At 36.7% G+C, this 25,216-nt stretch overlaps 1 protein-coding gene, 1 long non-coding RNA gene and 1 pseudogene across 5 annotated transcripts; 1 reads left to right on the forward strand and 2 right to left on the reverse strand.

Moving 5' to 3' along the window:
- Positions 1-14,240: 14,240 nt before the first annotated feature.
- Positions 14,241-19,247, reverse strand: LOC145124264 (uncharacterized). 3 transcript variants are annotated; one of them, XR_013715562.1, is made up of 7 exons: positions 18,889-19,247; positions 16,657-16,725; positions 16,224-16,346; positions 15,893-16,048; positions 15,727-15,792; positions 14,771-14,863; positions 14,241-14,501 (listed from the first exon to the last, which is right to left on the reverse strand). It is a non-coding gene; the product is annotated as an uncharacterized LOC145124264 (long non-coding RNA). The 3 variants fall into 3 exon arrangements; XR_013715561.1 differs by lacking the exon at positions 16,657-16,725 and having other exon boundaries at positions 15,922-16,048; positions 18,889-19,246; XR_013715560.1 differs by lacking the exon at positions 16,657-16,725 and having other exon boundaries at positions 18,889-19,246.
- A 749-nt stretch (positions 19,248-19,996) lies between these two features.
- Positions 19,997-20,485, reverse strand: LOC145126618 (uncharacterized). Its single transcript, XM_079061948.1, has one exon. It carries the CDS (start codon positions 20,483-20,485, stop codon positions 19,997-19,999), a length of 489 nt encoding a protein of 162 aa, XP_078918074.1.
- A 1,051-nt stretch (positions 20,486-21,536) lies between these two features.
- LOC145124263 (F-box protein At5g03100-like) lies at positions 21,537-23,262 on the forward strand (annotated as a pseudogene). The gene is made up of 2 exons (XR_013715559.1): positions 21,537-22,550; positions 23,035-23,262. The product of XR_013715559.1 is annotated as an F-box protein At5g03100-like (transcript).
- Positions 23,263-25,216: the final 1,954 nt, after the last annotated feature.

The following is a 25,216-nucleotide window of genomic DNA, read 5'->3' on the forward strand; positions in this document are numbered from 1 at the left end:
GACGGGATCTTGAAGAGTATGAAATTTCAAAAGTGCATGAAAGAACCATCAGTGTATCGGAAAAATGAAGGATCTAACTTGTTGATTTTGGCAATTTATGTTGATGGTTTATTTGTCGCATGTACAAATTTGAGCATGATCAAGAGGTTCAAATTAGAGATGCCCAGGAACTTTGAGATGTCAGATCTTGGAAGATTGACTTATTACCTTGGCATTGAAGTTAAGCAAGAGGAATCGGGGATTACTATAAACCAAGAAGCATATGCTCAACGCATTCTAGAAGAAGTTGGTTTACATGATTGCAATCCGACCCACATTCTAATGGAACCAGGAAATAAATTGTCAAAGGTCGAAGATGAATCCGAAATTGACCCGACACAATATCGAAAGGTGGTAGGATGCCTTAGATACCTCTTGCAAACAAGAACCGATATGTCATATGCGGTTGGAGTTGTTAGTCGATACATGCAAAGTCCAAGAAAATCACATGGTGTTGCAATCAAGCATATCCTAAGATACTTATGAGGAATAATGGGATACGGAATCAAGTACGAGAGGATGGGACAAAGCCGACTTGTTGGTTATAGTGACAGTAGTCATAATGTTGACCCGGATAACGGGAAAATCACAACCGGTCACATTTTCTACTACGGGTCATCTCCAATTACATGGTGTTCACAAAAGCAAGATACCGTTGCTTTATCATCTTGCGAGGTGGAGTTCATGGAAGCCATGGCGACCGCATGTCAAGCAATATGGCTTCAAGATTTTCTCAGAGAAATCATGAACAAAGTGCAAGAGAAAAAGTGGTTCTTAGAATTGATAACAAGTCGGCTATCGAACTAACGAATAATCTTGTTTTTCATGGAAGGAGTAAACATATTCACACGAGGTTTCACTTTATTCGTAATTGTGCTAACAACAAACAAGTGGAGGTGGAGTACATTCCCGGTGAGGAACAAAAGGCGGACATTCTTACCAAACCATTAGCTTGAACCAAGTTCAAGGAAATACGGAGCTTGATTGGGATTGAAGACGTCTCTAGAAGGACTTAGAGATTCGGGGGTGATTGTTGGAATCCTAAGTTTGAGGATCAAGCAATCCAATTTAGGCAACTAAGTTTTAAGAAACTATTTTAACAAGTCGGTTCCTAGTTTCCATATTTTATTGCACAAGTCGGTGATTAGAATCTATATATACATGTCTATAATCGAGTTTATGATTATGAGAACAATGGTAATTAGGTTTTGAGTTTATTTTCCTAATAAAATCAAAGAGGTATTTTGATTTCGTTCTTGTTCACTTTAAAAACATTGAAAATGTCGAAAACGACAAAAGAGAAAAAATTGTTTTGGTCCAATCCAATCTGCCGATTCCAATGAAAGAAGCCCAAATAAAGCCTGTTAGGCACAGTTGTGTGCATGTAGTGTGTTGGTGTATAAAAATTAAATCACAATCGTTAAAACTGCCAATTCAAATATATTTGTTATGTAGTCCCCTTTTCTGATGCAATCATGTATTGCTATTGGTAGTAATAACATATTTTAAAATGCATATATGTTGTTTTGTCTAATATCTTTCCTCATTTATGGTAGTGTGTTGGTGTTGGTTGATGTTTGCATATCTTATTTGTTAGCGTTTTTGTAGTAATGTGATTTGATGTATATACATCTTTATAGCGTGCTAAGTGGACTCTAAGTAACTAGAAGTCAGATTACAATAAATTGTAACCCACATAACTAGATGTAAATATATGAGATGCACCAAATACCACAAATTAAGTAGTCCTTATTTATATGTTATTAATGTTGGTGTTTTGCTTGAGTTCCAATCAAAATGCAGTATAGTGAAAACCAAAAGAAAATTACAAAACTGATTTTTAACTAAGAGTCCATGTGATTCTTTCATACATAATAATTGGTGTAAAGAATTATACCTTAATCAAACGTGAGCTATAAAGCTCCAAATTTGATGTTGTATTTTTTTAATACCATTACCATGTATACATATCTACACTTGAAGGAATTCACGAAAAAGGAATGTGTGGTAACAAGTCTTGATATCTCTATAACTTGGGATAATAAGTTATTTTCCCCACACTAGTGGCATATCTTATTCTTGTTGATTCAATCTTCTTCTACATTGTTGGAATTTTTCAGTAAAAATATTCATATTTTACTAACTTTGGACATATATAAATATGTACATATGTTGTATATATAATTAACTCTAAGTGGTTTTGTGTTCTCCCCTGTGAGAACTTCGAAACATTATATTGTATGTACAAAATGGAGTATATGTGAATGAGATATCGATACTCAAAGATGGGTATTTGAGAATAAATTTAGCAAAAGAGATGAATGTGGGAATGAGTCCCACATTAGTAGAAAGACCAAACTCAACAATGTTTATAAGCTTTAATGCATGAAAGGCTTACAAGCTTGTGTCTATGGTTTTACTACAAGTCATACCCGCATGCAGGGGGGTGCAAATCTTGGATTTCGTAAACCAAAAACACCGAACTTGTGCATGGGCGCGACCTGCGTGCATGAATGCACTCGTTTTTGCTAAATTTGACAATTTTGGTCCCTACTTTGAATTCTATAATGGATTCATTAATTATGTAATTAATGACATTTAAACTAACACACATGACCTGCTTTGAGCCTTGCTTTGAGCCTCATCTTGGCAACATTTTCCTACTAGCTCCCGAATGGAACTTCTTGCGAGAGTTTTGTGTAGTTTTTTCGCAGGGTAAACCAACATGGCCTCTGTTGCTGCCATGGAAATGGCGGAAGAAGGTTAAAATCAACCTAAAATTGCTACAAAACGGATAAAGTTAGAAGAATCATGGAGGAAAGGGGAGACGATCGAATCAGTGTGTTGCCAGATTGCTTGCTTGTTGTCCTGTCTCGTTTACCCTCCACAAAATACGCCATTAGAACAAGTACACTCTCTAAACGATGGGAACATCTTTGGACTTTTCTTCCTATTCTAGTTTTCAGACATAATCATTGCAATCGCCCCTGGTCCGATTTCGTTTTGATCGTTGACAAAACCCTAACTCAATGTCACCAGTTGAAGCTCAAGAAATTCGAAGTGGATACCATTAGTTATAGAGGATTCGAATCAGAAGGCAATAATTGGATTCATTATGCTATAAGATGCAACGTTGAAGAGCTTAATTTAACATTACATGGTAGGTTTTCCATAAATGGGCCTATGGTAGATCAATTTTTTTTCATTAGTTCATGTTTTACTAAGCTGACATTTGATAACGGTACTCTTACTTCGTCAAAACCACGTGTACATAAGTCCCACATGTAAACTAAATTAGTCTGTAGCTTGACCTAATATTTAGGAATCAGTTGAGTGAATCTCTATATATATAGTATTTGTTTCTCCTTTGTAAATATAGTTGATGAATATACAAAAATCATTCACAAAGTTTATATGGTATCAGAGCTACCTAATTTTTTTCTGTCTTTTCTCTTGACTCACTCCATGGAGACTCCTCCTCTTCTCCTTGGCCTACCTGCAACTTTTTCTCCATCAATTTCCAAATTCCCTCAATTAGCATAAAGCTAGATCGGGACAACTACCCTCTATGACGTACCACCATTATCTCTGCCTTGGAAACATTTGACCTAGAAAGCTTTGTCCTCACTCCAAATCCACCAGGTGAAACTATTCTCATAACTCCTGACGCTGCCGACGAGCCGCCATCCACCGCCCCAAATCCTGAGTTCCAAACCTGGAAAAAGAAGGATCAATTTGTCCTTCTGTGGATTAAATCTACACTCATTGATCGTACCCTTGTCGTTGTTGCACGGGACCCCTCATCTCAATAGGCCTGGATTTCTCTCAAGAAAATGTATCAGGCCCAAACTATATGGCCTGACGTATGCAGATGAAATTTGATCTATAAACCCTATCCAAAGGCTTTTTATCTATGTTGGAGTACATTGAAAAGAAACGTTCTATTGCTGACTCGCTCGCAGCTAGCCTCTACCCGATATCCTCTGAAGATCTCATTGGTCATATCCTGTCCGACCTTGACTCCTCCTATGGGCCGTTTCTCACTGCCTTTATGATTAAGGGTGACACTACCTCCATCGACAGCCTCGTTGGTCTCCTCTTGCAAGAAGAGGCACGCCTTGAGACTGAGCTCATCCGTCTATCTGTTGTTAACCCACCAACTCCGTCCCCCAATTCCTCCACTCCGTTGGCGTTAACTGTGAACCGCCCTTATTCATGCTCTTCATCTTCCTCCTCTGGTCCACGCACCAGAGACAATCGGCACCGCCGTCTCCAATGCCAACTGTGCTCCAAGCCCGACCATGAAGCCATTTATTGTTGGCAACGAAACAACCAGCAGGACTATCCTTCACGTCGTCCTCACGATCATACCAAAACTGCTCCAAGACAAGCCCACTTAACCCATCACAACAACCCTTCAATAGTGGTTGATCCGTCTTGGTATTTTGATACCGAGGCCACAGACCACATTGCAGCGGACATTCAGAATCTTCACATAACAGATGACTACAAGGGATCGGACAAACTCCAAGTTGGCGATGGTAACAATTTCACTATTTCTCATGTTGCTTCATCTTCATTGCATCATCTTAAATTGCCCACAGTTCTTGTTGTGCCTCAAATCACAAAACGTCTTGTAAGTGTCTCTAAACTCACAAATGACAATGATCTTTATCTTGAATTTTGGCCTAAGCATTGCTCTATTAAGTCTTTTCAGGGCAAAACAATACTTCAAGGGGACTTTAAGCATGGCCTGTATCGCCTACTGCTCACCACAAACACATCATCCACCAAACTTGCTCTCTCTGGTGTCAGAACAACACTCCACGGTTGGCATAAGCGGTTAGCTCATCCCCATGCTCCTCTCCTTCGGCGCCAACTTTCTTTATTCAAGTTACCCACCTCATCAAATAATTTTCCCAACATTTCTGAATCATGTCAACTGGCTAAAATCCATCGTCTCCTGTTTACGCATGCTCATACTACTTTTGTTTTGCCTTTTGATTTGATATACTCGGATGTTTGGGGTCCTTCTCCCCTATTTTCTATAAACAGAAATCGTTATTTTTTGCTCTTTATTGATGATTGCACAAAGTATGCATGGATTTATTTCTTATCTCATAAATCTCAAGTCTTTTCAACATTCTTACACTTTCACAAAATGGTTCAAACACAGTTTAACACCACTATAAAAAATTTCCAAAGTGACTGGGGTGGTGAGTACCGAAATGTTTCACAATTTGTTCAATCCCAGGGTGTCAATCACCGCATCTCTTGTCCCCACACTCATGAGCAAAATGGTGCGGTTGAACGCAGCAACCGCATCATTGTTGAAAAAGGCTTAACTCTCTTGGCTCACTCAAATCTTCCACACACATTTTGGGAGCATGCTTTTAAGACAGCCACCTACTTACACAATCGGACAATTACACCGGTTCTCGATTTTTTGTCCCCATATCAGAAACTCTACTCCAAAATTCCTGACTGTGGTTTTCTCAAAACCGTTGGTTGCCTCTGTTACCTATTTTTGCGTCCATACAATCACCACAAAATCTACTTTCGTTCCTTACCTTTTGTCTTTCTCGGGTATAGCACCACTCACAAGGGATATCTTTGTTATCACACACCCTCCTCTCGCATATATATTGCAAGGCATGTACTCTTCAACGAGGATCTTTTTCCCGTATGCTAATGTTGCACCACCTACTTCAAAATCCTCCATACCAACTCACTCTACGGTATCTTCCTCTATGCTAGAAAAGGCAGCAAGTTTGGTTGCCTCTCCACCTTCCCCCCAACACCACCTATCCCTTCACACCTCACCACTCCTCTCTCTCCCCACGACCATCCTATTACTTCTTCCATCCCTCGTTTTCAAGGCTCCACTGTGAGCTCACGAGCCAAAAGCACCATGCCATCCACTACTCATTATCACCCAGCTAATCGCACCAGTCATCCTATGGTGACTCGAGCTCGCGCAAATTCTTTAAAACCAAAAGCTTTCTCTACTACTGTCATGCCCTCTCCTCAAACTGAACCATACACCTATAAACAAGCCAGTCTTCATACATGTTGGCAAGATGCAATGCAAAATGAATACAATGCACTAATGAGAAATAATACTTGGTCTCTTGTTCCGTGTCCCTCTAATGTCAATCTTGTAGGTTGCAACTGGATATACATGGTAAAACGCAGATCTGATGGGTCTATTGAACGTCACAAGGTCAGGCTAGTCGCTCAAGGTTTCAGTCAAGAAGAGGGGGTAGACTATTTTGAGACTTTCAGTCCGGTTATAAAACCAACTACTATTCGTTTAGTGTTGTCGATAGCCATTTCAAATCACTGGTGTATACTCCAACTGGACATCAATAATGTCTTTTTAAATGGGGACTTTCTTGAAACAGTTTATATGAGACAGCCACGTGGTTTTGAAGATGTTCATAAACCAAATCACGTATGCCGAGTGAACAAGGCTATTTATGCGTTCAAATAGTCCCCAGGGCCTGGTTCACTAAGCTAAAAACATATTTAGTCCAACAAGGGTTTCGTGCATGTGAATCAGATACCTCTCTTTTCATGCATCACTCCTCATCCACTATCATCTATATCCTTGTTTACGTGAATGACTTGATTATCACACGTACCAATCCCACTGTCATTCAGAAACTCATCCAACAACTTCATCGAGTCTTTGCTCTCAAAGATTTGGGAGACTTACACTACTTCCTGGGAATACAAATAACTCGCTCCAACAATTCTCTCACCTTACATCAACAAGGATATATACGTGACATCCTTGAGCGAACCAAAATGTCTGACTCCACACCACTTTCCACTCTTGTTGATGCTCACTCAAAGCTCACATTGAGTGGTGATCCATTTTCTGATCCTAAGTTGTATCGACAAGTGGTAGGTTCCCTTAAATATACCACAATCACCAGACCTGATATAGCCTATGCGGTCAATCGTGTTTGTCAGTACATGCATTCACCCACAATTCAACACTGGCAAGCTGTCAAAAGAATCTTACGATATCTAAATGGAACCATTGATCACTGCTTACACTTTTCACCCACCACCAAGACTAAGCTATTAACTTTCTCAGATGCATGTTGGGTTTCTGATAAAGATGATTGTCGATCCCAGTATGGGTTTGCTATTTACCATGGTTCCAACCTTATTAGCTGGACCTATCGCAAGCAACGCGTCATGGCTCGTTCAAGCACGGAAGCAGAGTATCGTTCATTAGCCTATACCTCAGCAGAATTGATTTGGATCAACCAGTTACTTCAAGAATTACACGCTCCAAAACTCGATTGTCCGTTAATTCTCTGTGACAATGTGGGTGCCATCTTCATGACAAAGAATCCTGTAATCAGCACTCGATCTAAGCACATAGCTCTCGACTTCCATTTCATCCGTGAACAAGTTGAATCAAGACAATTACAGATCTCACATGTGTCCTCTGTTGATCAAGTTGCTGACGTCTTTACGAAACCTTTGCACAAGGATAGATTCACATCCGAGACAAGCTTCAGATGCGATCTGCCCATGAGCTTGCAGGGGGGTGATAACGGTACTCTTACTTCGTCAAACCCACGTGTACATAAGTCCCACATGTAAACTAAATTAGTCAGTAGCTTGACCTAATATTTAGGAATCAGTTGAGTGAATCTTTGTATATATAGTATTTGTTTCTCCATTGTAAACACAGTTGATCAATATACAAAAATCATTCACAGAGTTTATAACATTAGAATGCTGCATATTTAATCCAATTGAGGCGATTAGTTGGAAAAACCTTAAGAGTTTGAGTATATCCTATGGGAAATTAGATGAAGATTTGATTGGAAATATATTATCCGGGAGTCCTGTATTGGAAACTTTGGTGTTGAGATATTGCTATGGTTATAGGCAGATCCATATTACTTCAATGAGCGTTAAATTTGGTGTTCTCTGGATACATGGATGCTGAGGATGAATTTGAAGTCAATGTTATTCAAATCAATGCTCCTAATATTCTATCACTAACAATCAAAGGTGATCTGTTCTTGGGGAAGCTTCTGTTTCCAAATGTGTTTTCTTTAGTCGAAGCTGACTTAGATTATACAAAGATGGGGCGTTGGAAGAGAACGCATAGAGAAGAGATGCTTAAAGGATTTATACGAAACCTCTCCCATGTCAAGGAGCTTAAAATTCGAAGATCCTATTCTAAGGTAAAATTTCTTTTCCTCTGACATTTATATCTTTGTACAAATCATAGGATCATTAGCTTTAGTGGTACTTCATTGTTTATCCCTTGATAAAATGAACATTTTGAGTGTTTAGTTAAAAATGATTATGATATGATTTCTCATTATGTAGGGCCAAAAGAAAAAGAAAAAGAAAAAAACAATAAAGAAGGCAAGTAGTTACTGAATTAAGAATTGACCTTTAACTATCATTAGCTTTGATCAACTGATTATCTACTTCAAGTCCTAGTTATATACCACTATGAAATTGCACATCCAAAATATAGATTGCAGAAGAAACCCCAAACAAACCCACCTGAGCATTCTTATTTGTTAATCATTGTTATAAGGCATTTTCTCATTTTGCTGTTTAGAAGTCACTTTTGGAGCATGAGTGTCTTTGCTTCTTCTGCTTCTTAGGTTTCTCTCTGTTACTTCTTACGAGATGTCATAGCTATATTTTAGTTTTCTTTATTCATGATTAATGCATAAATGCAAATATGCAATGCATGATTCTAATTTTTGTTGTCCTTTTCACCTGTATTGTTTTGTTTGTAGGTTCTGTCTCGTTTGAAAGCTAAAGGTTTCGTTGTTCCATCAAATATCAAGTTTCCTAATGCTACTTATGATTGGTATGAGAGTGAGAGTGAGAGTGATTCAATTGAATGTTGAAAGTGGAGATTGCTGATACTTTGAATTCATGTTAGGCATTTTTGTTATTGTGAAATATTTTCATCTTTTTCTGTTTGTTTTTGAAAGGCTTACTTGGTTTCATTGGGTTCTCTCATTTATGTTTTGGATCATTTCTTATTTCAAATTATCCATCAATTGACCGTTTCAGGTGATCTTTCTTTATTAGGTCAATGCATTATTAGTTGTTACTCTAATGCATTCATTGTAGTTTATAAGCTTCATTTTTGTTTGTAATCTCTATTCTTTATGAGTTATGCCATTTTCTTGAGCAATTCAAATGTCTCATATCCATTTAAAATATCAATTAGAATGTTTGTTATATAGTTTTCCAGAAAAACATGGAAATAAATATAGTAGACGTTGAATTTCATGCTTCTTGATTTGGTAAGAGTGTTGTTTTGCTGTGATATATTGGGGATATATCCCACTAGCTATCGCCAACCAACCATTTTGAATGCACTCAAAATACCATTTTTCTGCATCATGACTCTTCCATGTGTCCATAATCTTTGTTCTTTTATTATTTATGCATTTTCATGAGCAAAACGGACGAATGGTTCTTAGTATAATTTTGTTTTGACCAAAATATGTATTGAATCTAAGTGGTGTGGTTGCAGAGGGCTAGAGACATACAACTATACAAGAATAATTGAGTTTTGGAGTATGATGTTCTAGAAAGTTGTGAAGTTTATATTGTTATAATTGTAAAACCCTAATATGAATTAACATTGCTGACTTGCTAGGCAAGTCGTGGACATAGATTACTCCTTGACAGTACCGGTTTTTCTAATGAATAAATGATGGGCGAAAAACTCGTATACGTATTTTTGAGGCATACATGTATTTTTGAGGCATACAAGAATAGTCGGAGGCAATTGCTACTTTGTCTAATTTTTTTCGTGATAATTTTATGATTTTGTAAGCGCATTAGGGGAGTTTTTTATGGACAAGAGAAAATATTCTGCTTTGTATTGCATTCGGTATATGTTCGACTAAGATTGAGACATCATTAGAGACAAAAATCATAATAATTTGTTCCACCAAAAAAGGTGGAACAAGGGGAAGGAGGCTCATTCTCGACATCTCGTCCGTGCAACAAATATGAATACCCCCTTCTTAGTTCTCATACTCATAATCTAAAAATATCCCCCCAAAAGCTTTCCATGTTTCGATCATGTTATAAGATGTATTTAGATTCCTTGGTTTAAGAAAGGTTGAATAAAATTGTAAGAAAGTTTTATAAAAAGCTCAAAAAAGTGTAAAACTTTTTAAAAGTTGTAAAAATATTGTAAAACATAGGGATGTAAACGAGTTGTGCTACTTGCGAGCTACCCGGGCTTAGATCGTTAAAAGCTCGAAACGAGCAGAGCCTTAACGAGCCCGCTCTCGAGTCTACAAGTAAGGGCTCGTTTAAGCTTGCATCCAACTTTACTTTTTTTGCATCTTCACTATACCCCTAACATTACACACTTGTGACTTCTAGCATCCAATTTTAGTCATTTTGCTTCTGGAATATGGACATTTCCTAAACACCCAAACACTTTGAAGTGTTGCACATCAGGTTTTACACCACTCCAACACTCTTTTGGAGTTTTATCTTTAATGGCAGAAGCATGGCTTCGATTGAGAACATAGCTGGTCCACCTTACCGCTTCGGGCCAGAACATTTTGGGCATGGTTTTCTCCTGTAATTGACATCGTACCATATTGAGAATATATATATAGTACGATTCTTACACTCAACCACCCCATTTTGTTGGGGGTGTAGGATGTTGTAAGTTGTGTTTGATACCATGTAAGTTACAAAACTCTATGAATTCCTTTGATATGACTCCCCTCCTTGATATGTTCTCAAGCAACATATAGACAAACCAGACTCTTGTTCGACACAATTTTTAAAGCCTTTGAATTTTGCAAAAGCTTCACTTTGGAAGTCAAGAAATACACCCATCGTTTGCGACTGAAATCATTTATGAAGGTCAAAACGGACCATTTGTTGGTGTTTGATATATGGGTTATGGGTCCATATATGAATGAGTGGAATCAGTTGCAATTGCTTTGTGCTTTCCATTTGCTCTTCTTTGAAATAACTTCACGATGTTGCTTTCCCATCATGCAACTGTTGCACACTTTGTATGGAATTTTCAAGCTTGGAATTCCACAAACCAGACCATTTTGTTGAAGTATGTTCATGTTGTAGTAGTTCAAGTGCCCATACTTTTTATGCCATAAAACTGTCATGTCATTTCATCTGATTGGATATTATGACATTCAACAGACTTCAAGATGGCGGTTGATGGTATTGTGAAAATTCTATTTGCAGTCATTTTGCATTCAATAATATATCCCTTGGTGGGGTGGCAATTTTTGCATGTGTTGTTTCGAATAAGAATGATTAGTCCTTTCACTGTAATTGCCCAAGCGAAAGAAGATTTGTTTTCAGATCAGGTATATAGAAAACATTACTTACAGTTTGATTTATTTACTCATCTTCAATCTTGATCATTCCCTTCCTTGTCACCATCATCTTTGAGTTGTTACCAAGTTTCACAGAGTGTCTGAACCCTTCATCCATTTGCTGCAACAATTCTTTGTTCCTGACATATGATTTGAGCATCTAGAGTCGAGAAACCAGATTCCTTATCAAGTTGGATTGTTGATTGTAGCCTGTGTCATTAACAACATATCTTCTTCTTCATTTAGCTCTACATAACTATAACTTTCTTCTCCCAATTAGGACACTAATAATGAAAGTGTCCTAAGTTGTGACATTTGTGACATTCTATTAACGGTTTGTTGAAGAGTTATCTGTCTCCCTCTTCCTCCACCTCTTTTGTCATGAGTCACAACCAAAACATGTTTTCCTCATTTGGAATTTTCATACTCTGCTCATGAATGAGAAGCAGGTTGCTTTGAAGTTCATCCACAGACAATATTTTCTAAACATTGTTAGATTCCGTGATGTTCCTCCAAAGTAGGCAGTCACTGACTCTCCTTCTCTCATTTTGAGCAATTTAAATTCCGTCTTCAAGGTCTAAAGTTGAGGTCTCTTTACCCTTGTTGATCCTATGAATTTCTATTGCATCGAGTCCCAAATCTGCTTTGAGGTATCGTCATTCAGAATTGATCCATGATTTCTCTATCAATTGCTTGATAAAGATAGTTATTCATCTTCTTGTCTTTCAATTTTCGTTCCTCTGTCATCTTTAGGTCATCTTTAGAAATCGATGGTTAACACAACTCAAGAATGACTTTTTTCTTTTGATTTCTTTCTTTCTTGTGATTGTTACACACACACACGCGTGCGCGCGCGCACACACACACACACACACACAGAGAGAGAGAGAGAGAGAGAGAGAGAGAGAGAGAGAGAGAGAGAGAGAGAGAGAGAGAGAGAGAGAGAGAGAGAGAGAGAGAGAGAGAGAGAGAGAGAGAGAGAGAGAGAGAGAAAAATAAATAAGCCAAACAATCAACTAAACAAGGAAAGAGATAATTGATTGACCAAGAAATAAGGAGAGAATATTTGAACGAAAATATATAGCAAATCCTATACTCCCCCTCAAGATGGAGCATGAAGGCCGTGAATGCCCATCCTGTTTAGTAAGGAACAAAACTGTTGTGTGCCGAAAACTGTTGTGTGCCGAGACCCTTGGTTAGGAGGTCTGCAAGTTAGAGTTTACTTTCATTTGGTGGTGGCTTTATGTCTTTGGTCCCCACATGTTCACGACCAAAAAACAGTCCATTTCGACATGTTTTGTCCGTTCATGGTAAACGGGATTGTTGGCTATGTGACGAGCCACTTGATTATCACAAAACAAGGATGTTGGTGTTGTGAGCTAAACTTGCATATCTTTGAGTAACCATCTCACCCAAAGAATTTCAATGACAGTGGAAGCCATTGCCCTATATTCTGCCTATGCCGAAGACCAAGAGACGACTGACTGCTTCTTCGTTTTCCAAGAAATGGGGCCACCACCAAAAAAGAGGAGGTACACTGTTTTGGACCGCCTTGTGAAGGAACACCCAAGCCAATCTGAGTCATAGTAGTAGGCAGTCAAGGTTAAAGGTCCTTTGCGGGGAAGAAGAATCCCTTGGCCCGGTGTTCCTATGAAGGAACCCGATAACCTCCCTAAATGTCACAATGAATGAGTTCAAAACAACCATTGGTTTTAATAAAACTGTTTGGAAAAGGATTACGAACATGTTTGGCCTTAGCACACGAATCACAAAAAACATTGCTAAGTTTACTATAATTATTTTTAAAAAAAAATTATGTTGGAGAGTTTATCCCTTGAAGCATGTCCTAATTTTTTATGTCATGTATCCGCGGTGGCCATCATGGCTCGTCTTCCCTTCTTGAACATGTCCATGAGATACAACCCCCCTTGGCACTTAACCGATCCACTCAAGTTCCTCGTTCGAAGCCCCTGACAAAAAAAGTGGGGAAAAAAGTTACAGCACATTGGAGATCCTTGCATATTTTCCTAACAGAGAGAGGGTTATGCTTAAAATTAGGAATATAAAGGATCCCTTTTAATTTTGCCCCCCCCCCCCCCCCCCCCCCCAGGCAGCAAAAAATCTCCTTTTCCCTCAACAGGGATTGCGTCCCCATTTGGTATAACGACAGGAGCCTCATTTGAGATTCCCTTCTTATTTTCAAGAAGGTTGGGTTTGTGAATTATGTAATCGGTGCAACCCGTGTCAACAACCCACACATCGTCCCCATTACCTGTCATGTTGGCCTCAAATTTCGGCTCAACATTATTGCTCAAACTCAAAAAAAAACTTCACAAACTCTTGGTACTGTTCCTCATTTAGCCCAGGTATGGAGCTTGTTCGAGTGTCAACACACACTACTACAAAAAAGAGCATTACCGACGGCCAAAACCGTCGCTAATCCGTAGCTAATGCTCTTTACCGACGGAATTGTAACACACCAAAATCCGTCGGTATATTCTTGTCGCTAATTGTTTGTAACGGATTTCCGACGGCTATGGCTAATTTTTAGTGACGGATTTTTCCATCAAAAATAGTAACGGATCACCAACAGAATATATTTGCAACGGATTACTGACGGAAAAAGTTACTAAAGGATTACCGACGGAAAAAGTTACTAACAGATTACCAACGGAATCTGAAATAACTTACTAACGGATTACTGACGGAATTTGGAATAACTTACTAACAAATTACCGACGGAATCTCGAAATGACTACAAATTTTTTTTGTGACAGATTATCGACGGATTTTGGCATTACAAAAAAATTTACAAATCGATGAAGAAATTAAAAACTAAAAATAATTACATATTCAACACAAATTTTTTAAACATAAATCAAATCTATATTTTGAAACCTACAAATATAAAAGTAAATCCATAAATTTCAATCATTTGACATACATTAAATCTATAAATTTCAATCCATATTGTCAAATACCATAAATTTCAATCCATATTGTCAAATATTGTCAACAACCAATAGAGAATTCCTTCTTGATTAGCTCGTAGATTCCACACCCATCATTGAGAGTTGTTAGCTAGAGAGATATTTATATATTGTCAAATACCATAAATGCCCTCAAATGTTAGACCATAAAGGGCTTACTTTATGTTTTTACTCATTATAGTTGCATACTTTCAAATAATCATAATAGAAACCATTTTCAGTTTTTTCACAATTATACAAAATACTTTATGTCTTTACTCATAATAGCAATGTACTTTTGCCATAATCAAGAACTTTGGTAAAGTGCGTTGCTATTTCTCACAATTAAACCTTTAAAATATCAAATTATTTCAATATTACCTTTTATCTTCCTGTGAATTGCTTCAAAAGATTGGCTTGTATTTCCTCCCGTTTCTTCACTTCTCGTTTGAGCATGCTCTCTAATTCATTTATCTGAAATATATTCCAACAAACATATATAATTAGTATAAAATAGAGAAGGAAATAGCAACATACTTTACTAATTTTGAACTAAATAGAAGAAAATGGTTCATTGATACTTAGGTTATAGATCTTCAATTTTCAATGATAAACAAGAAGTCTAACTATTAAAACATGGAATAATCACATTGGAAGAAAAAAATTCATTGACACTTTTTGTATCAAAGGTCCAGGTTTATATTATCACAAATGGTTACTATTCACAAAATATTAAACTTTTTTTGATATCCCTTTTTTTTCTACATCTTCGGCCAATCATGTGGCGCTTAATGTGATTCAAAGAGATATTTGGATGCAATTGTTATCATGTTGATATTTGGAGCATTTTGATAAAATTGTATCTCAATCATTCTTTTGCTTTTTTAATAGAAGCACTAAGTTAGAAATTAACTAAGTTGGTTAGCTACACAAAGAGAAAATAAATGTTATTTTCTCATTGTAATTTTTTTTACTTATCTTGCTAGTAGTAGTAATAATTTGTCCGCCATCCACCATATCAGGTGTATAAGAAAGGTGTCTCTCCCTCAAGTGGTCGTTCTAAAAAAATAGTAATAAAATCTCTCTTGCTTTTTTTTTCATTAAAAAGAAAAGCATTTGAGTATTTTAAAAATGAAAGTGAATAGCTAATTACTTTTTTGATTGCAGTGTTCATTACTAGACAAAGATGCTAGAGAAAATGCTTCTGTAACTAGCACAAGTCAAGTACATCTAAATCTGATTTCTACCCAACTAGACAAAATAAATATGAATACTTTTAATTTCAAATTAGTAAAAAGTTGATAGATTGGTTAATACCAAAGAAAATAAAAAATTACCTAAAAAAACGTCCAACACAAGTTCAGCAACTGTATCCTCTTTTCCTATCCACGAAGAAAAAATACCTATACAAAAACCAATCAAAAAAAGTTTTAGTTTTATTAATCTCACAATTCTAACCATAATTAATACTTTAATTAAAAAAAAGCAAACAAACAAACTCACTCGTTTTTTGAATTAATGCCAAAACTTACTACAAAACCCATTTCTAGGCCGCTTAACATTTATAACATCAGCAAACGAGTGAACCAACTGTCCAGACAAACTACACAATACTCAAAATTCTCCTTTCCTGTTCAGTTGACCTCAAACTAAAGAAACCTGAAAAATGCAATGCTATTAATGGGTTGAATTTTAAAAGGGAAATAAGCTTATAATAATAACAAAAGTACAATGCTAAAAATGGTAAAATTTTCAAAGTAAAAGGCCTTGACAAGAAAAAATTGATTGAATTTTCACTGTAAATAGCATTATTTTATAATGTAGAAATACTTACAGAATGTGAAGGATCTAGAACTGGAGTTCTTGTAAGTAGTCCAAAGATGATGAGGGATGACGTGGCAGCGATTTGCTCATCTGGGTTGTCAAAGAAATTCGTTTTTCAGTCTATCAGTTTTACCTGGTGAAAGAAACGGGAATATTTCTTTATAAATTATATAACATTACGTAAAAAAAAAAGTTTTAGAATACAATGAAATATACCTTTCTTTCTTGAATTGAAATTTGCATTGTGTTTGTGTAATGGAGAAAAGTATAAGTATTTTAAGAAAATGAAGTTCCGCCTTGTGTGATTAATTTTCTCAATTTCACATATTACAATAAGAACAGAAACTCAGACAATTTAAAAAAAAATTATAAAAGTACTCAAAAAAAAGTTATAGTAAAGAAACAATGGGATCAACAATTAAAAAAAAAAGTCTCTTATATACCAACTAATAATCCCTTTGTAGATCAGAAGCAATCATTCCACTCCATCTCCAACTGTATCTTTGAAGTACCTATTTTCATTAGGAGTGTATCTAAACCCATTATCTTTATGATAATACCAAAAACAGGTATAAACCTTCTAGAACTATAACTAATGCAGGGAATCTAGGAGATTGGGCAAACCTGATTGCAAATTAAGCATGACCAAGTTGATTTTTATCAAAAAGTAAGAGATTAAAGGCTATGTTCTTTTCAAATTAAGTTCATGATAATTGATTTATGAAGTGTACTTAATCACATCATGACAATCCTGGTTTTATGAAGAGTATAAGACTATTTATCAACATAATCTGATTGGATAGGTTATCTAATGCTAATTGGAGATATGATAATCCAATGAAGAAAAAATATAAACCTAAAACTCAATCGATGTAATAGAAAAAATATAAGTACATCCTATTACACCATAAATGATTACAAACGTTGGTATCTTGAGGAGCTAGATGAAAGAAATGGAGAAGCCAAGGGCAAAATGGTCATTTAGACGACCCCAGGTTGAAAAACATTAAGAAACAATGAAATAGCAACAAAAAAATGCTTAAATTTTTTTTCTTGGACCATATCCGAAAAAAAAAATGATATTTATCCATGGGGCAACGTGCACAACTGAATACTGTCGATGAATGGAGTAGCTGTTTAACAAATGTCACAAATGTTTCAAATGTTGCAAATGTTACAAATCCAGTTATCAAAAGGCAACAATCTGGAAATACTATGGATAGGGAACATGAAGCAAGGATACTTTCACAATCACAGCCATCACCTGAAGATTTGGTTCTTTTTTATAAAGGTTCAATTCAAGGTCCTTTTACTGGTATTGATATTATTGGATGGTTTGAGGCTTGATATTTTGGGATTGATTTGCAAGTACGTCTTGCAAATGCACCAAATGACTCACCTTTTGCTTTACTTGGTGATGTCATGCCTCACCTTCGTGCAAAAGCCAGACCTCCACCTGGATTTACTGCTGCTAAAAGTGAAATCAATGATGAATCCAGTATTCCTAATCCTAATGATATGATGAAGAATGATCCAAGGTTTCAACATGGGTCGACCACAGAAGCTGAGAATAGATTCATTGAGTTCGGGCTTTCTGAAGGTATGCAGGGGTATTTTAGGAACCCTGGTTCGATTCCAGCTATGGGAATTGCAAAATTGATGCAGCTTGAAAGGCAAAAATCTATGTCTAGTCCTTACTCTCTTTGGTCTGGGCCCCCTAAATCTGACATTCTTCAAAATCCTTCAGTTTTACCTCAAAATCCTCCAAACCCAGAGTTCATGTCTATTCTTCAAGGCTTATCTGAAAGGTCAAACTCTGCTGCAAACAGTGTAGCTGGTCTAACTTTCCTGTTCAAACCGGGTTGGACCCATTTCAGGGTAAACATTTCCCTCTTCAGAGACACCATTTGGGGCCCACCAGAGGCTGCAAGGACAGAATCTACCCTCACTGGGTCCATTAACACCCGAAAAGCTTCTAGCTTATTACAACAACACATGTCACAGATAAAACACTCAAATACCTACACCACAGTTGTCTGTATTGGATGAGTACTTGTTACTCAAGCAACAACAACAGAAACAAGAACAGCTTAACTGTTGATTGATGAAGAACAGGCCAGACCATAATTTACAAGATCTGAGAGCAAAAATCTTGCCATACAAAAGGAGAAGGGTGAAGGCTCCTGAAGTTGTGCCTTTAAGGAGGAAAGAGAGATCACTCTCATCACTGGTTGTCACTGCTCCAAGAGTCTCACCCTCACCACAAACACCAACACCAACCAAAACCACAATCACAATGACTGGCAAAAGTTCAAAAGTAACCCCAAGGAAGAAATCACGTGGTTCCAGTTTCTCCATTGAGAAACCCCTCCTCAAGAAACAAGAACAACAGTTTATTTACTCCTATATTGTACTGTTAATGAGAGATAAAAATGAATATGCAGAAGAATTGTTCAACTGCTAGCCATGATGAAAGAGAATAGGAGTAAGTCGATCTTCAAAACTTACATCATGACAATCCTGGTTTTATGAAGAGTATAAGACTATTTATCAACAAAATCTGATTGATAGGTTATCTAATGCTAATTGGAGATATGATAATCCACTGAAGAAAAAATATAAACCTAAAACTCAATCGATGTAATAGAAAAAATAAGTTAGGGTTTTTTTTTTACCAAAACTTGGAGAGAAAAAAAGGTGAAATCGGACCAATGGTAAGGTCCACCATGTGCAGCAGCAACTTCGACGGTGGTGGCGGCGGCAATAGACTAAGGCGAGGGCGCGAGGCTAGCCGTCGTTCGCAGAGAGATAAATGGGAGCAATTTTACTCGGTTAAGAGGCGGTGGGTTGCAGGTCAGAACGACAGTGGGAGGGAGAAGGCATGTTGTGTCGAAGACTTGGAGGAGCCGGAGGGCTTGGCTGCGGGCGGTGATGGCGGATGCAGTGGCCGGATGGTTGAAGACCGGAGATGAGTGGGAGGTGTTTGTTCTTCACGTGAACTGGAAAGACAAAAGGGGAAGCGAGAGTAGGGCAAACGCTCTGTTTTTAGTTTCAGTCGCATATTTACGGAATTGCCCTAAATATTTAAAAAATAAAAAAAGAAAATCGAATTTAACTAACGGATTTCCGACGGAATTTCAATTTTGTTGATTTTCGTCGGTAAACCGTCGGTATACTGTAACGGATTACCGACCAATTTTATTCCGTTGCTAAACCGTCGCGAAATAGTCGCTAATATCCAAATAGTTTCTGTTGGAAATCCGTCTCTTTTTCCGACGGATTTTTTCCGTCGCTAAAATTCTGTCGCTATTGCTCTGTTTTCTAGTAGTGACATGCTGCTTTCGGTTTTGTCTTGTCGTCTTTCTTCCCGGGCCACCAATCGGTACTAACTAGCTTGAAACACCCTTCTCGTTTGTGACCGTTCCTCCCACAAAAAGTGCATTGGTCGTCTTCCTTGTTTTCCTTTTATTGTTTAGCCATGTAATTTTCTTTCGAGGGTCTAAAGTTGTTATCACGTCTCTGGAATGCTTTGAATGCAGTGGGTTGTGGTCCAGTTCGGTTCTCGAGCGATATGGCTCTTTGCCTCTCATCTTCTGCAACCATGTGGTAGGCCATCCCTAAGGTAGGAACAGGTTTTGTTGCTAAGATCTGGGTCCTTATAACATTGAAGTCGTTGTCTAGACCTATAAGAAACTCAAATAGTTGTTTCTCAAGGTGAGCAATAATTTTCTTGTCCAGTTCACACGTACATTTGTTACACGAACAACATGGAAAAGAAAAAATTTAATGGGACACATCCCATAATGACCTGAGACGGGTGTAGTAGGTCAAAACGCTACTGCCCTCTTGACGTGTAGCGGCGATCTTCTGCTTCAATTCATAAGCCTTTGGCGCACTTTCCTTCCCAAATCCTTCCTTCAGATCTGACCAAATCTCTGATGATGTGTTAGCATATTTCACGCTGTCACGTATCCCTTTCTCCATGGCTGTGGTAAGCCACCCCTTTATCATCGCATCACACCTCATCCATGGTTTGTATTCGGAAGATGAAATCTCTCGCTTCTTCAAGGTTCCATCAACAAAATCTATTTTATTTTTGGCTAAGAGAAAATTGGTCATCTCTCGCACCCAATCGTTGTAGTTTCCATCCGTAAGAACCTCATTGACGGTAGGTTGCTTAGGGGAATATAAAGGATGTAGGTAATATGGCGACGAGAAGTTGATCGCGCTTGCGCTGGATCTACCTTTGTCACCCTCGCTTCTTCCGGTCATGATGCTAGAATTGATTGATTTTAAAACCGCTCTGATACCATCTAGAAATCGATGGTTAAAAGAACTCAAGAATGACTTTTTGCTTTTGATTGATTTCTTTCTTGTGGTTGTTACAAACAGAGAGAGAGGAAAATAAATAAGCCTAACAATCAACTAAACAAGGAAAGAGATAATTGATTGACCAAGAAATAAGGAGAGGATATATGAATGAAAATAGAGCAAATCCTATATATTTTCTATCAAACTCCAATACTCCTTGGCTTGAAGGAAGTTTTCCATCAACTTGGAACAATTCTCATAATAGCCATCGAGTCCCAAATCTGCTTATGTTTGCACGAACGCTCCATTGTTGGTGCTACTCTTACTCATTTTTCCATCAGGCCCCTTAAAAAGCTTGAAAAAACACTGATACCAAATGTTAGAACACAGAAAAGAGAAGAAGATGGGTTGAAAAGCTTCTTATTGAATCAACTAGAAACAATGGGATTAAATACCCAATATTCAGAAACTGAAAAATCCAAGATTCTGGAATGCAGAAGACTAGTTCTACCCATGAGAATAGGACTGTCCCCAACTGACTTATCCACTAAGACAATTTCTTCAAAAACAAATAAAGGCAAATTCCAAAGCACATTGATCATAGTTATTACTAATGGGGCTAAAACAAACTTTATTTCACCATTTGAACGATATCTTTTTGAGCGTATTACAACATTTAGTTTCTTAATTACAACGCAAATATATAACATTTTTGGTCTATCTATTTTGTGTAATTAAACATAACCCAAATATTAAATTTTCTTTCTTTTATGCATATGTAAATTTTCTGCTGCGTTCAATTTTTTCTGCGGATAATTAATCAGTAAAAATTGATTTGAATATCAAAATATATTTCATAATTATTTATAAGGACAGAACTGTATTTGTCAAAGTATAATTAAGGGCTAAAACAAAACTTTATTTCACCATTTGTATACACGTTTACGCCTAATGTGAGCATTGAGCAGTTATTCATGGGGAAAAGACCGAGGGCTCTGTTGCAGCCTTGAAAATGTTGGAAGAAGGATAAAATCAACCTAAAATTGCCTCGAAACGGATAAAGTTTCACGAAAGCGAGGAGAAGGGAGAAGAGAATGGAATCAATGCGTTGCAAGAATGCTTGCTTCTTGAAATCCTGTCTCGTTTACCCTCCACAAAAGACGCCATCAGAACAGCTGCACTCTCCAGACGATGGAAACATCTTTGGAAATCGGTACCTACTCTCATTTTTAAACATTCAGATGATCCCCAAACTCAATGTCGCCTGAACCCTAACTCAAGGTCCGATTTCCTTTCATTCGTGGAAAAAACCCTAACTCAATGTCGCCAATTGAAGCTCAAGAGATTCGAAGTGTTTACCAGCTATCGTTTTACCAATTATCATATTCGATTTGAAGCGCATGTCAACAATTGGATTCGCTATGCTATGAGTTGTAACGTTGAAGAGGTTAACTTGGAGTTTTTGTATACGGGAAGGGAATCTGCGATTCTGTTAGATCAATTTTTTTTCATCAATTCATGTTTTACTGATTTGAGATTATCAGGCTGCAAGTTTAATCCAACAGGATCGATTTTTTGGAAAAATCTTAGGAGTTTGTGTATTTTCCATGGGAAACTAGATGAAGACTTGATTGAAAATATATTATCAGGGAGTCCTCTGTTGGAAACTCTGGAGTTGGGTGAATGCTATGGTTATAAGCGGCTTGATATTACTTCAAAAAGCCTCAAGAACTTGGTGTTCACAGGATACTTTGATCCTAATAATGAAGTTGACGAAGATGATGATCTCATTAATATCATCGGAATCAATGCTCCTAATATTTTATCACTCACAATCAAAGGTGATATCTGGTTGTTAAAACTTTTGTTGGTAAATGTGTCTTCTTTAGTTGAAGCTAACTTAGATTATACATTCATGGGGCATTGGGAGGCAACACTTGAAGAAACCGAAGAAGAAATGCTTGAAACATTAATACTAAACCTTCATCACGTTAAGGAGCTTATAATTGGGTCCTTTTGTTCTAAGGTAAAATTTCTTTTGCTTTGAAAGTTTATGTCTTTGTAAAATTCATACGATCATTAGCTTTTGTAGCTCTTCATTGATTATCTTTTATATACTTGTTTAATTTGAATGTTTGGTTAAAAATTATTATGATTATGATTTTCTTATTGTTTAGGGTCGAAAGAATGGAGAAGCATGTAAGTAGTTGCTGAATAGAGAATGTACTTTTGAAATAAATATAAAATTACCTAACTATCCCTAGCTTTGATCAATTGGTTATCTGTTCTGTTTCAAGTCACAATAATCACTATCCAAATGCACATCCATTTTGTTTCCTCAATTTGCTGCTTATGGAGCATGAATGTCTTTGGTTCTTTTGTTCTCGGATGTCTTTGTTTTTACAGCACTTCATTGCAAGTTTTATTTTTGTTTATCTTATTCATAATTATTGCATAGTTGCATTTTGTTTGTTTTTTTTTTCTTCTCACTTGTATTGTTGTGTTGGTAGGTTGTGTCTCGTTTGGAAGCAAAAGGTTTCATTTTTCCATCAAATATCAAGTTACCAGATGTTACTTGTGATTGGTCTGATAGTGATTCGGATTGGTGATGCTTTGAATCCATGTTTAGGCGTTTTCATTATTATCGTGAAATATTTTCATCTCTTTTTCTGTTTGTTTTTGTAAGGTTTTTTGGGTTCTGTTGGGTCATCTCCCTTGGGTTGTGTGGATCATTTCTGATTTCAAAATATTGATCTATTGCATGTTGCATGTGTTATTCCTTTATCTAGGAAAAGCATTTATTGGAATCTCTATACTTTATATTTCTTTAGGAAAATGGACAAATGTCTCTTTGTATGGTTTTTTGTCCTGACCAACATAATATAAGTGACGTGGTTATTATATGTACTCTTGGATTTTGGAGTGTGATGTTGTTTGACATTGTGAGGAAGCTCAAATAAAATTTTGTTTTGGTCTGACCGATTCGGTTAGATTCAACTGCTGTTTGATATCACACTTAAAAGCCTCTGACTCGGCTTTTCTAGAATGCCTTTTATTTGGTCAAATTTAAGGTTGAGTTTCAGGCATTGACTCAATCAAATATTACTTAATCAACAACTATCAAACAATGATTAAACTTGTGGTTGTCAAAATTAGTATTTAACTAGGATTCCATGTTATCCATTAAGATGTAATCTCTCTCTTTTAATTCTCTCTTCTCTCTCTTCTAATAAAAGAGTGTTTTTTATGCCATGTGTAGTCTTTATAAGCCTCTATGTTAGCCACGTGTCATTTTCTCATAAATCTTAATTTTTTTCCCTTTCAAATTTAATTTCTCTTTAATTTATGTTATACTAAATTGCTAATCGCCCCTGGAATTAAGGAGGTATAATTTCGAAATCATTTATCCAATAATAAATTCAACAACAATAGATAAGGAATCGGCTACACCATTCACATTACTTCAAGGAGATCGCATTCATATTCTTCAACAGCCCGTTAAATCAGCTATAGGTCTCCCAAATTTCAATTTTTGTTTAAGTAAATTGATAGTAGTTTCCATTTTAAGGCGATATATTATTAATTAGGTCATCGATAATCTTTCGATGGATTGTTAAAATCCCAATATTTATGGAAGAAATTGGATTCCATATTTAAATTTACCTATAAAATAGATTGCTATTTTGCCTCCAATTGTCACGATTTTAGTGTTTCTATTTGCCGACCATTACTCTTCTTCTTTAATTCGTTGTTCATCCAGGTTCCTTCTTTAATCTGTCATTCTCATATTATATTTATTGTTTTTGATATTTTGATAATCATTACTGTGTGGGTGTGTGTGGTATTTGACTATGATGATCTAATGATATTTAGAAACCATTTGTACATGATTTTGGTGATGGAAAATTTAACTTGATGTTGGACTCTATGTGTTTGATAAAATGCACATTAGAAGTTCTTTTTTCATATCAAACATTGTTACACAATACACTGTGTGTGTTTGTGTTTGATGTCTTTGTATTACCCTTAGCATATTATCCATTGACGTAGATACGATCCATGATTTCAATTTTTGTGGGTTTTTATTGGTTGAACGTTGAGAGGGAGATATATATATATATTTTTTGGAAAGGGGACTTCCCTAACGAGGGTTTTCCGAGCCAGCTTTCGCGCACCGACTAATCCCCCGCTGCAAACATGAGGCTTTGCCTCATGCCCTGGAGTCACTGCAGGCGAACCTCCATGGCCACAAGGGCTGAGAGGGAGATATTGACATCACCATGATCTTCTTTGTTTTCTCATTAAGGTACCTCTGTTTTATTCTCATTAAGGTACCTCTGTTTTATTCTCATTCAGGTACTTTTGTTTTATTCTTTTTTGCAGAAGTTAAGGTTGTGCTTAGTTGCGTAAAAATGTGTCGTTTTCCGGAAAAACTTTCCAAGAAAAATGAGAATTTTAAAAATGCGTTTAGTTCATCTATTTTTCTAAAATTTTCATGGAAGATGAAAATTTTCCGTTTTCTAAAATTATAAAGAAGTTGGAAATTTTTGGAAAACCGATATTCATTGTTTTCCACATTTTTCTAATTCCAAATTTTTTTCTAAAATATAAACACACACACACCCACTCTCACCCACCCACTTCTACCTATCCCCACCTTAACACCCCCAACCCACCACACCCCTACCTACC

The sequence above is a fragment of the Lactuca virosa genome, chromosome 7 (assembly GCF_052849685.1).
Source record: "Lactuca virosa cultivar CGN04683 chromosome 7, Lactuca_virosa_CGN04683_v6, whole genome shotgun sequence".
In the NCBI taxonomy this organism is placed as follows: Eukaryota; Viridiplantae; Streptophyta; class Magnoliopsida; order Asterales; family Asteraceae; genus Lactuca; species Lactuca virosa.

What these genes read in the sequence shown, in the direction of transcription:
- LOC145126618 (XM_079061948.1), bottom strand. Translation starts at nt 20,485, where the DNA reads ATGACCGGAAGAAGCGAGGGTGACAAAGGTAGATCCAGCGCAAGCGCG.